Source organism: Tachypleus tridentatus, chromosome 3 (assembly GCF_004210375.1).
Source record: "Tachypleus tridentatus isolate NWPU-2018 chromosome 3, ASM421037v1, whole genome shotgun sequence".
Lineage (NCBI taxonomy): Eukaryota > Metazoa > Arthropoda > Merostomata > Xiphosura > Limulidae > Tachypleus > Tachypleus tridentatus.
This window is the reverse complement of record NC_134827.1, coordinates 94,053,990-94,071,528: the sequence shown is the minus strand read 5'-3', so window position 1 is coordinate 94,071,528 and position 17,539 is coordinate 94,053,990. Positions and strand designations below refer to the sequence as shown.

Below are 17,539 nucleotides of genomic sequence, written 5' to 3'. Positions count from 1 at the left end.
GACAAAATACTCTGTTGTAACATATTTAAACAGTACTGTACATATGTATATTAAGATTTCTCTACATATTGTCTGTATCCTTAACACAGAATACCGGTCAAGAGAGCCAATAAATTCATCTCAGTTTAGTCACTTATGGAAATAAGTCGTTCCGCAGGCCCCCCCTAGTGGCTCAGCGGTATGTCTGCGGACTTACGACGCTAAAAACTGGGTTTCGATACCCGTGGTGGGCAGAGCACAGATAGCCCATTGTGTAGCTTTGTGCTTAATTCAAAACAACAACAACATCGTTCCGTAGGGATGTTACATGCCCTTTCTAGTGAAAAATATTACTATAAAGTAAAACATATTATATTGAAGAAGACTGGAAAGTGAGGCCATGTTCCAAGGATACGACATCCTCTGTTTAGTGGTCATTGTAACAGTTACCGTGTTTCTCCGAAAATAAGACAGGGCTTATATTAATTTTCACTCCAAAATATGACACTAGGGCTTATTTTCGGGGGATTTCTTATTTTGATATATTAAAAAAATGAAGTTACAAAGTAAAACTATTAAACTAACCATTTAAAATAAACTATTATTAAACTATTAAACCAGCTGATTAATACTTAAACAAACTAATTAACTAACTATTAAACTAATTAATAAATTAATTTTTTTTATTTCTTTCCTCTTCCTGCCACTCTTAACTAGGGCTTATTTTAAGGGTAGGGCTTATATTAAAACTATCCCCAAAAATCACACTAGGTCTTATTTTATGGGTAGGTCTTATTATCGGAGAAACACGGTAGTAATGTGAGCAGTATTTTCACACCGAACAGATGATATGTTTGTTATTAATTCCGTGTGTACTCATCTGAAACAAGATTATTTGAGACTATTGCAGACATTGATTTTTTACAACACATTGAATAATGATAAGACAAAATATATTTGCCTTAAAGGCTTATTATATTTGTGTTGAACTAAAACCTGTTTCATTGTGCTGATCTTCTGTGGGTTTCTTTCATTGTTGGTGCCCGGCATGGCCATGTGGTTAGGGCGCTCGACTCGTAATCCAAGGTCGAGGGATCGAATTCCCATTACACCAAATATTTTCACCCTTTCAGCCGTAGCGGCGTTATAATGACAGTCAATTCCACAATTCGTTGGTAAAACAGTAGTCCAAGAGTTGACAGTGGGTGGTGATAACTAGCTGCCTTCTCTCTAGTTTTACACTGCTAAATTGGGGACGAATGGCACATACATACAGTCCTCGTGTAGCTTTGCGCGAAATAGAAACTAAATCAAACTTGTCTTTAAGTAGAACAGATTTTGCGTTTTGTTTACCTAATAAAAGAACTTGTCAAAGAATAGGACATGTCACAAAAATTAAATACTTGTAGTGAAATTAATAAAATGTTTTTACTGTCAGTAAATAAAATGCATTTTTTAATTTAGTTTTTTGTCGAATAAACCAAAACAACTCAATTCCCCAAACAATAAAAATCGTTGAAATCTTAAAGAATAGGACAAAAGCACGCAGCTGATGAAACAGTCATTTCAGAAATACTTTATTCATAACTTATTGTTAATAATATAACCTTTTAATCTTGGTTTATAGGTATTAAAATACGATAACTCAGCAAACTTACATAAACTAAACATACATCGGTTCCCCGCTGGTACAGCGGTAAGTCTACGGGTTTAAAACGCTAAAACCAGGGGTTCGGTTCCCCTCGGTGGACTTAGCAGATAGCCTGATGTGGCTTTGTCATAAGAATGTTTTCTTACATACTAAACATACAACTAAGATACTGATGAGATAGTAATCTCGCATATTTCGCCAAAACCATCGTTAGTTTCGTAATTTACCACATATAATGAACGATTAAAATTTATTACACTGTTTTCAAGCTAATGCACAACCTACCGGATAAGAACTTGCCGAAAGATCTTGAATTTTGTACTGAAGAAGAAAAGCAGGAGTTCCTGTGGTGTCCACATAGGTAAACAATAGCCCAATACCCCAGTAAACAGCCATCATCAAGTAGAGAGAAACTGGAACGCAGACAACTGTACATCACATTCACGGCTACCAAATGTTTACTTGAGTACTAGCCACGATGGAGGCCTGGCATGGCCAGGTGGGTAAAACACTCGAGTTGTAATCTGAGGGTCGCAGGTTCAAATCCCCATCACCCCAAACATGTTCGCTCTTTTAGCTGTGGGGGTGTTATAATGTTACTGTCAATTCCTCTATTCGTTAGTAAAAGGATAACACAAGAGTTGGTGATGGGTGGTGATGACTAACTGTCTTCCTTGTAGTCTTACACTGTTAAATTAGTGACGGTTAGCGAAGATAGCCTTCGAGTAGCTTTGCGCGAAATTTAAAACAAGCCAAAAATAAACAAACAATCATAAAGATTAAATCACGCGAAAAAAGTTATCTTATAAACCGCCAACGCTTGGGCTACTCTTTTACCAACGAATAGTGGGATTGACAGTTACATTATAACGCCACCACGGTTGAAAGGGCGAGCATGTTTGGTGTAACGGAGATTCGAACCTGCGACCCTCGGATTACAAGTCGAATGCCGGCAGCAAAGGGGACCAATTTTATTTTGAAGAACAAACGCATGAATGCATAACATTTAGTGAAAAATATCTGTTTTTATTACAAATGCCCCCCACTAGTGCAGCGGTAAGTCTACGGATTTACAACGCTAAAATTATAGGTTCGATTCCCGTCGGTGGACTCCGCAGAGTAGCCTGATGTGGCTTTGCTATAAGAAAAATACACAAAATATATACACAATTACAAAAAATAGCTTAATTAATCTAAGATGAAAAACATCAGTAATAATGTATTGCGGCGTCATCTATTGGGCTGGAAAGGTAAGTCGTTTTTCATACGTTACATTCACTGGTGTTTAATATGTGATGTAACAACTATAATGAAACGAATTATACTTTAAAAAGACAAGAAGAGATCGAAATATACGTTACCTTGAAAGTTTTAATTCTACGAAAAGCAATGGAACAGGAAAGTCAAAACTTAATTTCTGAAAATTTAGAACTATTTTCCCTAATTTGGTAAATCACTGTATTTACTTTAGTTAATTTTATTTCTTTTTTAATAGTTACATTTTTGAGCGTCAGCAGTTACAAGCGTGAGGATTGCGTGTACTCGATTGGATTTTATTTCTCAGCAAGACCTCTACCAATTTACTCTCAAATATAATTATATGCCCAGTGTAGAGCATTGTCCGTTATATATATCTGTGTGTGTGTGTGTGAGAGAGAGAGAGAGAGAGAGAGAGAGATAAAGATACACTAGTACGCCTTTCGATAGAGAAACGAATTACTGGGACCCTAGACAAGTGAGTTCTGTGAAAGAATAAGAACAAAAAGGACTATTATTTTCTCTTTACGCCTGTCTGGAAAAGTCGCTTACTTACTTACTTGGTTATGTGAAAGTTCGCTGAAATAGGAAATTCTGATTCACTCCGCAAACGCGTGTATAGCGATTTGGTTATATTTATAACTATAACAAGCTTTAGTTTTGCTTAGTCAATGCTATTGTTAATATTCAGACATCTTAAACGCAGTTTTAAATGGGCAGTTTTATGGCTGACATTTTGAATCATCACAATCCCTATTATTAAGTACTACCAATTTAATATATAGTTATATTCTTATTTTTCTGAACATTCAATAAGCTTTTTTTTTAAATATAATAATAAATATGCAATGAAATATAATATAATATAATTTTGGGGGTCTCAGGTTTGTTTTTTGGTATTATTATTTTAACTTTGAACAAAGATACATGAGGGCTATATGTGCTACCCTTTCCTAATTTGGCATTGATAGACTACAAAACAATAGTTAGTCAACACCACCCACCTCAGTTACTCTTTTACCAACGAATAGTGGGATATACCACCACGTTGTAATGCCTCCATGGCTGAAAGAAGAAATATGTTCACTGCCAAGGAGGTTCAAACCCACGACCCTCAGATTATCGAGCAACGTAATACGAAGAAATGTTGAGCGCACCTTATGAATGGATACGAAAATTTACCCAATAATGCTAGATCAAGAAGGGTATATGCCAAGTATAAACTAGTATGAATTTCAGGTGATATTAAAAATCAATTGTTTACACTATCTATAAACCAACATCACCGAAGTAGAGAGAAAACTAAGAAAAACATTATGTTAGCTTCATCAGAGATCGGTCACAACTTCCATATAAGGAATTAGAGAAAACAAATCAGACACTCCTGGCAGAACTTCGATCTGAAGAGGACAAGAAGAAATACATACAAATAGGCTGCAAATTTACCGTCCTTGATGATAACTAAAAGTTCAGTTAGTTTTGGTTCTAACTGTTATGATGAGTCAACAAAATTCATCCATTTAAGTGACAGACCTACTTGTGAGTTGACTATGTATACACTTAGAGAGTTGTTAGAATATAGGCCCGTCCTAGCTAGGTTGTTAGGGTGCTTGACTAGCAATTTGAGGGTCCCGGGCTTGATTCCCAGTCTCACCAAACATGCTCGTCCTTTCATCCGTGAAGGCGTTATAATATTATGGTCAATCGCACTATTCGTTGGTAAAATGAATAGTTCAAGAATTGACGGTAGGTGGCGTCTTTCACTGCTAAATTACGGATGGCTAGAGTAGATAACTCTCAGGTAGCTTTGCACAATATTCAAGACCAAATAAACTTGAATAAAAACACATATTTTGGGCTAAAAGTCAGTTTTCTGACTCGTATCAAGACACCAAACAACCTGATGCTGCCTGATCCAGTTATGACTGAACCCAAAACAACATTTCTCACTCAAACTCCATGTATCTAAGTGACTACTGCTATCTTTTTCTTAGTCGAATGACATAGTTAGAAGTTGAATTCAGAGTGTTTAACATTAATGAAAGATATTTCTGAGGAGTTTTCAAGCAGTGTGTTAATTGTTAACTTACTGGTAATATTAACTATTTTTAATGGACGTTATAGACAATTTAAGTAATTAATTAATGTCTGCTCATGTTGAATAATTTAGTGATTTTAATAGCGAAGCTTTTTAAGACACTTTTGGTAATCTTGATGTAGTCAGGTATATTAATACATTGAATTAAAATATTGTTTGTGTTCATAGACAGTTCTTTACCCTAACTATAAACTTCCTCAAGTTATTGATTTTTCTACTCCACTCGCGATCGTAACATGGATTTTAAATAAATCTATTATTAAAAGGATTAAGTCAAAATTAAAACGACTAGCCCAACATGGTGTCCACTTTTACAATAATAGTACTGGATTTTTTTCATTATTTTTATTGAATAGTCTAAAACACTCACCTAACAACAGAAATAATTACAACAATGGTTTCTTTGCTGTACTGCATAACTACATAATATAATGAACAATGTGAACCCTGCTCACTTTAAGAAATCAAACCATCAAACTCCGGATTTTAGCATTATAAGCTGTAATAAAAAGTTCTTATTGTAAAAAAAAAAATCGCCCATAAGATGAGACTTTAAGCCACTTGCAATTGGAGAATCTTTGCCACATCTTGGCTTCTAATAAATACTTGAACATTTTTATTTCGTTTTCGCGGCAAAGAATTATTGGACGAACCTCAAACTGTAATAAAAGTCACTTATTTGATTAGTGAATCCCAGCTTACCTAAAACAAAAGAAAGTTACATTATGATAAAATATTCAACTGAAATATTATTTTTTCAATGACGCTACAGAGGAAAACAAGACAAAACATACTCACCCCAAACTGACATCACAAATGGGTCATTATTGAAGAATTTATTCAGACTTTCCCATCTGGTTTGTAGGTGATCACCTACTGCCGTCCAGATTTCATAGAATATTCTGTAAGCAAAAATACTTTTGTGTGAAACCATGTAAGTTGCTGTTTAAATTTTAGTACATTTGTAGTTAGGAGCTAAAGTAACTATTTCAGGGGTAACCAATGCCAGCGTTAATAAGTGCAAAGCTTCAAACAGCAGGGTAATAAAACCATAACATATAATAATAAAAAAGAGGAAAGTTACAGGGACTTACCCTTCAAACTAGACATCTGTTATTATGAGAAGTTAAGGATCATATATTATGTTTCAAGTCCACAATGGAGGGAAATAGTTTATGTATTTTAGACAAAAATTAATTAGTACAAAGAAACATTTTGAACATTTGTCAGGCATAACAAACAAAGGATCTATTGTTTCAAAATTTATTTTGAGTATGCTACTTTTCGTTTAACTTCCTGTAATGTTTGGTAGTTGTCATCATGAAATATCCCTATTATAATCAATGGTCAGTTTTATGGGGTTGAAAGGCCATGCTTGTACAACAGATTTCATAAGTTAAATTAAAATAGTAATTTAACAGGTTTTACACTCAATAATATTTAATAATTGACATTTTTAATTATTTAGAATTTAATTAGTGTAATTTGCAAAGAAAAAAATGAAATATACTTGAACTTAGATCTTTCTCTAATTCTAATAGATTTTACTGTAAAAAAAAACACACCTTATACAATTGTTAGACTTTTTCTGGTCATCCAAAAGTATAAGTTTATATTTACTGTGGTCTCAAAAACAAATTTATTCAAGGTTTTGTTTGTCACGCAAAGTTTCTTTCCTTTAAGTGACTATAACAAGAGACCTGTTTTTAGAGGATTTTATAATACCAAATAGTGTGAATTTAAGAGCAACTATCAAATCTAAGTCACTAAATTAGATGAGACCAATGATTAAGCACGATTAGACAGGAAAAACACTTATCTAGCTATGTCATTGTAATGTAGGTAATACTTTGGTAAGCAGTAGTACATGACTTCTGAAAATATGACTAGCGTAACTTGAATTGTGAGAAACGAAGGATTTTAATAAGAAGCGTAGAAACTCAGGAACAAATTATAACCTAGAGTTTTTCATGTTTCTTTGTTCCTAATATTTTTTCCCTAATCAAGTGTGTTTTAAACTACATGAACACTGCTTCAATAGGTAAATATACCATAATTCAGACCTTGATGACTTTCTTGACCGGCTACAATTCTCGTTCGTTGGAAATTTTAATTGACACAATCTCTTCTGGGTTGGTACTTATACTGATGAGAGGGTTCGTTTTGTGAAACATATGATCTCGAATCTGTCATGCTCACTTTTTCTCATTTTTCTTGGAGGTAATCATTTCCCGAATGTTTTGTGGGAAATTAACCATGGCCAATATCACCTGATCCATGTGCCAGGGTGGATGCTGGAGCAAGATGACTAGCTCTCCATCACAGGTCTTTCCGGACTTGATTCTGCTCTTGTTAATATTCCATCTCTTAATGATGGTGGGAAACTAGTAACTGGTTCTATTCTTCAAGTATCTGTTCGTTCTATCTCTAAAATCTCTACACGTTTCCCATAATATCTTCATCCATGGTGGCCTCTTGCCTGCACGCAATCACAAAAGCTCAGAAACAGGAGGCCTGGGATAAATTTTACAGGTATCGCACTTTTCCTGATTTCCAGCAGGCTCATGACTGTATTTAGCAGGTCAAATATTAAAACCAGAAGGAATCCTGGATTAAGTTCACTACCAGCATCTCTAAGTCATCTGGAACAAAATTAAGAAGGATAGAGAAAAGCACGCTTCTCACTTTCTTCCTTCTTGCTCCCCAATGACTAGGAAGTCAATGATGTATAGATCATCATCAATACTCTTGGATAGTGCTTTTCTCACCTTTTCAGCCCTTCTGTTTCTTCTCTCGCCTTACTGGCTATCAAGTTTCGAGCTGAGAAATTGCCACTTTCTTTCCTTCAAGCAGATATTCAAACATCTAATACCGCCCTCTACATTTCGACACACAGTTACACAACCCCTTTCAAACATGTGGTCAGCTTCCGGTCAGTTACCTCTTTCTTTGTGAACCTGACGATGACCGAAGAAGATCGAAACGTTGTTCGCTCTTCTATGTAAAATATTTTCTCAACCCAAACGAGCCGTTTTTGCATATAAATAGACTATCTCTCTGCTCACAATCACTCATTTACATTGGTGTAATCTAGGCTTGCCTTTCATCAGTCTGGCAGTACATTAGACGGATCTAATGATGTTCACTATGAAATACTGCACCGTATTTCTCCTGCCTGTCTTTCTCTTTTTCTGACTATTGTTCTCCCTTTTCAAAGCCATGAAGGATCTCAATATTCCTTATGATTATAATTCAGTTGCTTTGACTAGCTGTCTCTGTAAAATTTTGATGAAGTGTTATTAACGCACGTCTTATTTTGCTTTCTGGGATCAAATAATTTCCTTTCACCATAATGTGGTTTTTATTAAGTGTGCCCCAACGCAGACTACTTATACTGACTTCCTCAAGATAGAGCACCTTGTTTGATATTGATCAGGCTTATGACAGTAAATGAGGGTTTGATGTTTTACATGGCCTCCATTCTTATGGATTGCGTGGGCATTTCCTCATTTTTATTTGTAACTTTTCACTTTACTGCAGTTTCCACGTTGATGTGGTTTTAACCCTTTCTCAGTCCTTCACACGGGAACTCGAAGTCCCTCCAGGTTGTGTCACGAGTGTCAAACTTTTCAGCATTAAGGTCAATGCCATCACTCAACAACTTCTTCTACTGTGCTGAACAGTCTCTATGTCAATGACGTCCACATTTTTTTGTCGGTTGTTAACTATGAGATTTATTCAGACACAGCTATAGACTGCTCTTACTCTCTTGTTAGGGTGGGGCAGAGCAATCAGTTTCACTTTCGCTTCTTCTAAGACTGTTTGGATCTATTTTTTCTGTTAGCAGGGTTTGTATCCTGATCCAGAATTCTTTCTATCTTGATAGTGATGTTTTGCCTATGGTGGCTAAAACAAAGTTCTCGAAACTTATCTTTGAATATAAGCTTAATTGCATTTCTCACATTAACCTGTTTACTATCAGTTAATAACATTCCGCATAGCCAATGCAATTGTCTTAATGTTTTGTTCAAACAATAGAACTAGTGGACGAAATAGTTTGAAACTTCACAAGAACTTTCATAAATGCATGAAGTTTAAGAAATATAAAGCCTGTTACTTTTGGTTTATTTTGTGTGTTGTTGTTTTTTGTTTTGTTTTGCATTATCATTTTTAATATCTTGTAAAATTGCATTGAGAAATGGTATTTATAACATATGATTGAGATATTTCTATTTGATCCAGCTACGCAAAGGGCTATCTGTGACGTGCCCATCATGTGTATGGAAACTTCGTTTCTACTGTTTGTAAGTTTTAAAATCTCTGAAGCAGATTGTTTTAAAATCTCTGAAGACAGTATGCCACAATAGATTGTTTTAAAATCTCTGGGGCATTCATTCCAGATTTGAGACATTCTATCATCCACAAAATACAATAGAATTGTTTTAAAATCTCTGAAGACATTCTATCATCCACAAAATATGTTTCAGTAGATTGTTTTAAAATCTCTGAAGACATTCTATCATCCACAAAATACGAATTTTGCCTACTTTTATTTTTCTTTTCAAACTTCTTTAAGTAATTCAACTTAGTATAACTAATTAAATGTTAAGTAGTATGTATAAATATAAAATCTGAAAAACCAATAACATATAAGTTCTGTTAACTGTTTTTTTTTCAATTCACAAAAGCAATTTTAACATAATGGTCTCAGTAGGAACGTGATTAAGCAGCTTTGTGTCAAGTGTACAAGGGCATTGAACCTCCTCCAAGTTCTCTCTTCCTTATCTTGGGGAGTGAAAAAGTGTTCCATGCTCAAGATGTATCATGACCTTACACGATCCAAGTATGATTATGGGCCTCTTTCTTGAAGATGTCGGATCCTATGCACCATATGAAGTTTCGGCTCTGCATAGGTGCTTTTTTGTACTTCACTATTCTCGCGTCTGTACACTAAGTTTTCTGCAATATATTATCAAGCTTCAATCCTCACCACTTGGGACTGTCTTCCTTCCTTGGTGGACTTTGCACTTTCAGAATGGACAGTCAGCCACTCCTCCAGCTGGCTGAGGTGGGTCTGTAATTGAATAAAGTTACTGAATCTGATAACCAGAATTTATTACCCACTTGGGATCCTTCAATCTGGTTGAAAGCACCATTTTATCTTTCTTTGGCTCCACCAGTTGTATGTCTGCGGACTTACACATCAAAAACCGGGTTTAGATACCCGTGGTGGGCAGAGCACAGATAGCCAATTGTGAAGTTTTGTGCTTAATTCTAAACAAACAAACAAACAAATTATCTTTCCTGAGCATTTTTCAAACAATACTTTTGTTCCTGTTCTTACAGATGGTTCGAAATGAGGTGAGTCTGTGGGTTTGTTGTTACTCAGTGATTAATCACAGGATATCCTCTAGAGTTTCTATGTTTACTGTCGAGTTATATGCTATTTCACTTGCCTTGGATGACATAAAAGCTACTATTTAAAACAAGTCTCTTAGCTTTTACTGGTCCTGGAATCGCGTCACGTAAGTTCTCACCCTGTTCTCTTATATATTCATAAACAACTGTCCATTTTGTCTCTGTCATCCATTTCTATCCAGCTTTTCTGCATATTTAGTCATGTCAGTATTCTAGGGAACAAACATGGTAATATTACGGCCAGGTTCATGCATCTGGTGCTATTACAGTTGCGTCTTTTACGTATCTGAACTATGATCCTATCGGCAGTCGATTTGAGTGAGCAACTTCATTACAGGTTTTTCCAAATGAAACCTATTGCTGTTGTTTGGACGTTCGGTTTCTGTAATGATCGAAAGGAAAAAGTTATCTTGTCTTGGACGTATATTCTCCACAATCTTTCACTCGTCGTTTTCTCTAACATGGTACTGATTCTCCACTGTGTGCCCTTTATGACACTCGAATTACAATTAGCCAGGTCTTGTTTTCGTGCTGTTGTAACTAATGTGAATGGCAACACCACCTTTATATATGTTTGGGGAGGGGGCAGGGAAGGGTTACCCCTAACCCTTGGACATTGTTATTAGCTGCAATGACTCTGTCCAGTTTCATTGTTTCTATATATATTTTAGGGACCATTTGTTTTTTAAATTCTTATTTAAGTTTTATCGGACTTTATTTGACTTCTTTTTACTTTTTATAGTATTTTAGTTCTTGTTCTTATACTGATTGTTTGGCGCAGACAGCCCTATCGCTTTACGCCAAAAACCTTCAAAATACCAATCAATCACCCTTTGAAAACTAATTTATAATATTCCTAAAATAATCATAAATTTCAGCCCTTCATAAGCATAAATATACTGTACCTTTATTGTTCGTTTTTTAATTTTGGTAGCAAATGAGAATCATCAAGATCCAATTAAATATAATTACTGTAGCCTGAACAGTAAGAGAAGCAGTTGTACAACATATTAATTGGGTGTTTTTTTTATTCGTGTTTGTTTACTTCTTTTCTCAGATATTCGAGTTCGATGCCTATTCTCTATTGTGTGCTACATTTCGGAAATTTGACGGTTACCAGCGTATTCGAACATTGTAGCAGAAATTAATGTACTTGCAAAACTTAGAACAATAATTCTAAAGGCATACTTCATCTCGTAAATAATAAAAGAAGGTATTTCGTTAACTTCCTTCCCTTTGGCGTAATTTTAAACATAAGCTAATGTCAGACGAAAGTTTCCTTATACGTTTTTTAAGTGGTGCCTACTTATAATTAATAGATTTAATAGACATTAAAATATATGGTAATGATAGAATATTTATAAAAACTGGTTAAAACAGAGCAATAATGTTCTTAACCAATATCTACAATTAAAAACATTCAATCTGATTATGCATTTTATTATGATATTATTATTGTATTTTATGAGTATTGTGTTATCAGTTTTAAGTTAATTTCATTTTGAAATTTTTCATTTACATTTTCTGCAGATACGTTTTAAGCTTCGTAAAATGTAGTTTGAACACACACACACTCAATAAAATATTATTACTATTATTATATAACTTAACTTATGAAGAGTACAATGTTTTGCAATAGCTATTTGTTGGATAATAGGTATATTTCTGTACAACGTTTCGTCTTTACACAAAAGAACTTGTACCTTCAGTGTCGTGCGTAATCAAGTCTCACTGTTATAAACGAAACGCGGCCCGGCATGGCCAAGCGCGTAAGGCGCGCGACTCGTAATCCGAGGGTCGCGGGTTCGCGCCCGCGTCGCGCTAAACATGCTCACCCTCCCAGCCGTGGGGGCGTTATAATGTGACGGTCAATCCCACTTTCCGTTGGTAAAAGAGTAGCCCAAGAGTTGGCGGTGGGTGGTGATGACTAGCTGCCTTCCCTCTAGTCTTACACTGCTAAATTAGGGACGACTAGCACAGATAACCCTCGAGTAGCTTTGTGCGAAATTCCAAAACAAACAAACTATAAACGAAACATTGTTAGAAATAAATCTATTATTCAAGAAATAGCTGCTCAATGCTTTATATTATTCAAAAGTTTTTAAACTTCAAGCTAAGATAATATTGACACTGTAAAACTAGAGGGAAGACAGCTAGTCATCACCGCCCACCGCAAATTTTTGGGCTACTCTTTTACCAACAAATAGTGAGATTGATCGTAACATTATAACGCCCCCACGGCTGAAAGGGCGAGCATGTTTGGTGTGACGGCGGCAACTCATTTACAAATAAATTACAAACTTTCTTAACTTGCAACGTTTCCCAACACCTCAAAGTCTGAGCTGTTGTCGTTTTTGTTCCAGAATGAGTATTGTAAAGTAAGTGTTAAAAATTGACGAAACACCAAAACAAATTATTTACATAAAGAAACGTACATGGGGTTAAGAGTTTCGTTTGTTTGTAGGACGAGGATTCGAAGCAGCGACCCTCAGATTGCGAGGCAAACGCCTTGACCCACCTGGCCATACCGTGCCGCCTGAGAAAGGAAAACTACTTGAATATTTGAAAATTGTATGTTATTAATAGATCAGTAACTATCTTAGTATCTTTAGAGCGAAATCTGAAAGTTATGTTTCTAAGATTATTTTTAAATATCTAAACGCGTAGTTTGTTTATCACCTTGTATTTAATCACAGAAATACACAATGGGCTTTCCATGCTGTGCCGACCACGAGTTTTGAAACCTGATTTTAAGCGTTGAAAGTTTGCAGACTTGTCTCTGAGATGTCAGGCGACAAAGGTATGGTTACAAATCAGTTAACGATAAATTAATTGGTTGAGAAACGATTAAAATATTCAAAATTAAGGTATCGATGACAATACATTTTATTAAAATTACAGTATTGTAATTAGTTGAGCAGATTTACAGAAGGCACGTTATTCGGAGATGAGAAAACAACATTATTTTAGGTTACAGCAGTTCATGTAGTTAGCCCACCAACACGTTTCAGTTAAGTTAATGCCTTTTAAAGTGTGAGCCAGTAACTGTATGTAAAGTACAGAAACACGTTTTTCGAGTACACAGCTGCAACTACATGTTTGTCTGTAGTTCTTAATTTAAGACATCAAACGTGTTTGTACACCTAAAATCGCATGTAACAGACAGATGTTTTAGAATACATGTTACCAGAAGCGATGGGGTTTATGAAGTAAGATATTCCACAACTGTTGTTGAAGCACTCTAGTTTCCGTTTTATTTCTACAGATGAATCCTTACAATAGGTTCATTTTACACCAAAATAGTTTTATAAATTAATTGTTCACGCCTCCTCAATAATAGCCGTGAACCACATATTTATAGTTACTTGAGAATAATGTAGTATTGGTTACAGTTCATTAGAGATTATTTCAGGTTTAATATCCACAAAAGACTCCACAAAGAAATATTGATAGTAAAGTCTGTTAATTAGAATAAATTAATATAATAATGTTCCCATTTATAGAAACCGCGTTTGTTGTTTAAGATAACAATCATATTCTTGTATCAGCATTGAACAAAATAAAGTAGATAGATTTACTTATTGTATCAGCGAGAGATAATAGTTTTGGACTGCGTGCTCTGTTTGGCAAAAATGATATAAAAGCAAGCAGAGACGAAATCCATCAATTCTTTGAACATTTGCGAAATAAATAGATAGCACATTTCCCATAGACGTGATGTCTAATGTTAAATATAACATAATTTTAATACAAGTTAACGTTTAATACTTACTTGTAATCCATCGTGACTTCTTAGCTTTTAACTCCAAACTGATCTGCGCGTGTAATTACAACCAAAACGCTTGAGTAACGCGAAGTCACGTGATCCAAACACAATGCTTCCTGGTCGCTGTAGTTAAGAGAGATTAAATACGGGTACTAGGCTCTAGTACAGAATTATACCATGAATATCACCTAGCATTAGTTAAAGGTACTGCTTGCCTTTGTGTTCAGCAAGGATGTAAGAATATAGTTTGAAAAAAAAAATTGAATTTCGCGCAAAGCTACACGAGGGCCTCAATTAATTGTCTTTAATTTAGCAGTGATAGACTAGAAGAAAGGCAGCTAGTCATCGCTACCCGCAGCCAAGTCTTGGGATTAACTGTCATAAACAAATAAGACGTCTAGAAGGAAAGCAGCATTTGACAGCTTCAGTCATCGTCAACTACTGAGACAATTTAACAAATAATAGGATTTGGTTGCCACTTTATAGCTCACATACACAGCCTAGAAGTGTTTTGAAGTTTTGTTTATTTGTTTGTTTTTAATTTCGCACAAAGCTACACGAGGGCTATCTGCGCTAGCCGTCCCTAATTTAGCAGTGTAAGACTAGAGAGAGGGCAGCTAGTCATCACGTGCAACAAACAAATCATCTTGAGAGTCATATGTCTGTCTGTTTTGTTTTAAATGCAATGTCTACATAATGGGATACCTACAAAGAGAGGGATCGAATCCCTGATTTAAGAGTTATAATACCTCGTGCTTACCATTGAACAGTAGGAAAAATGACAGTTGGTTTTAAACACAGTAGCAACTAATCCATCTTCATTTAGTTTAATATAAAACGTAATTAGTTGATCGCTTTGTTTTACGAAAGAGACGATAAGGACATGTTCCTCATCGTAATGATGACGAGTGACTTTACCTACTAAGTACAGAGTAAAGGATAAGGATATAGAAATAAGATATAGGAAACGGACGTGAACAGTGCAAAAATCAAAGATACCTTGTAAGAAAATAGCTTATTGGTTAATTAGGTGATGACGAGTTGAGTCTAATACAAGCCGTCTATAGGAAAGTCCCTCTTAAGGGTTAGCTGGTATCATCTTCTGTTTTTTTTTATATTATTCTATTATTCGTTTTAAGTCGTATCTTATATTTCGTATTACCAAACATGGCCAAGCGTGTTAAGGCGTGCGACTCGTAATCTGAGTATCGCGGGTTCGAATCCCGGTCCCACCAAACATGCTCGACCTTTCAGCCATGGGGGCGTTATAATGTTACGGTCAATCCTACTGTTCGTTGGTAAAAGAGTAGTCCAAGAGTTGGCGGTGGTTGGAGATGACTAGCTGCCTTCCCTCTAGTATACACTGCTACATGAGGGACGGCTAGCACAGATAGCCCTCGAGTAGTTTTGTGCGAAATTCAAACAAACAAACCTGTTACCGACAGACTAATGTGTGAACTATGATCCTTCCTAAACTTACGTCAGCTAAGCAATGGAAAATTATATTATAAAATCGACTGTCAGGTGTCAACAAGAATAAAAACATAACTTATAGCTTTAAAGGTTATTTCCTTATTCCAGCAGCACAGAAGATGTCGTGTGTGAGCTTGAGGCCTATCCTTATGTCTGGTAGCAGCTGATTTAAGTAATAATATATTACAAAAACTAATGATTTCAGAAAAACAGGAATGTTAAAAAAATCTTAATATAAAATGATAAAAACACTATAACCAGAGAATTTTCGAAAGGTGGACCATTCTTTCTCAGGAGTAAACAGAGCCTCTTTGCCCCTGAAAAAAAAAAAAAGATTTGCTTTTCGAAAGCGCTTGTATTATGGTGTTTTTTATCACTATTTATTATAAATATTAGAAATACATCTGGCTATTTTCTGGTACCTTCTAAAGGAAAACAACATCACATTTGTTATTAATCTTTCCTTGCGCCAAATTAACAATTTAATATAAAATAATTTATTTGCAAGGGCGACAGAGAGGTTCAGTACGTCATGTCAAAATAATTTGAATATGCTAATCAGATCATAAATATTTGTTCAGATCGTAGATTTAGAAATTTCAAGACGAAGATATTCTTTGCACTTTGTGTATATGGATCAACCCGCAGTGCTACCAGGACTACCCAGAAAGAGACTTGAAACTCGGGTATGACAAGCAAAGTGCAGCGCCTTCTAACACCTGAGAATCCAAGAACCAAAGTACAAGTGGCAAAAACAGGAAAAAATTCTTAGTCACATAATAAAGGATTTCTGTCTGGAAAAGCGACAAAAATCACGTGGAGAAAATATATTTCCACGACAGTTACGTCCAGTCGTTAAATACGTCAACAAGCTAGAAAACGAAACGAATATTCATGCTATTTCATTTGAACTCTTAAACATCCTAGTCACACTTTGCCCCCCTTTAGTACAGCGGTATGTCTCCAGATTTACAACGCTAAAATCAGCGGTTCGATTCCCCTCGGTGGGCTGAGCAGATAGCCCTTTGTGGCTTTGCTATAAGAAAAACACACAAAACACACAAAGACACCTCCTAGTCGTCAACTGTCGGACCCACTGCATATGTATTTCTGCACAATCTGACTGTTAAAATGTGCAGTGAGAATCCAACTTCCTCGTACACTAGACAATTATGGAAAGCATACATAGAGGATTACTATTATATGGGCATGACAACATTACGATGGAACCTTTTGCAATGGAAACTAAGCTGTAGGGCTATTGTCAAGGTGCTTAGTCGTCAGATGGAGTATAACCAGACGTGAAAATATGGACTGTAACAATATGGTGATGTTCCGAAACTGTTTTAAAATAACATATTCAACCTCTGCACTTACTGTAGTGGCAGATGTCATAAGCAAACCTTAATCTCAAGACTTATCTGTCAATGTTTCTTTGTGTTAAGCGGTAGATAAAAAAGGTGTATCATATTTACGCTTATTTCTTACTGCTAAATGAATATATAATTTTTGGGATATTTTTACATAGTTTCTTACTGGAGACAGGTGCATAAATAAAACTATTTGTTTGGGTTACTTTGTTTTTCATAAGTATATATCGTTCGTCACAGATTCCTCGTGGCAACAGGTAGACCAAATTAAATGAAACCATTCTAAAATAACACTACACAATTCCTCATGAAAAGGCCCGCCATGGCCAGGTGGGTTAAGACGTTCGACTCGTAATCTGAGGGTCGCGGGTTCGAATCCCCGTCCCACCAAACATGCTCTACCTTTCAGCCATGGGGGCGTTATAATGTGACGGTCAATCCCACTGTTCGTTGCTAAAATAGTCCAGGAGTTGGCGGTGAGTGGTGATGACTAGCTGCTTTTCGTCTAGTCTTACACTGCTAAGTTA

At 35.6% G+C, this 17,539-nt stretch overlaps 1 protein-coding gene across 2 annotated transcripts in view; it reads right to left on the bottom strand.

The window, feature by feature from the left end:
• Positions 1-14,723, bottom strand: part of LOC143247498 (fatty acid hydroxylase domain-containing protein 2-like) — a 29,489-nt gene extending 14,766 nt beyond the window's left edge. The window contains exons 1-3 of one of the 2 annotated variants that reach the window (XM_076495735.1): positions 14,176-14,723; positions 5,784-5,887; positions 1,916-2,043 (exon numbers count right to left, since the gene is read on the bottom strand). In XM_076495735.1, the coding sequence (XP_076351850.1) occupies positions 1,916-2,043; positions 5,784-5,887; positions 14,176-14,186 (243 nt within the window). In that variant the 5' untranslated portion in view covers positions 14,187-14,723. Of the gene's footprint in view, positions 1-1,915; positions 2,769-5,783; positions 5,888-14,175 lie in introns of both variants that reach the window. The other variant, XM_076495736.1, reaches the window with a different exon arrangement.
• Between the last annotated feature and the right edge of the window lie 2,816 nt (positions 14,724-17,539).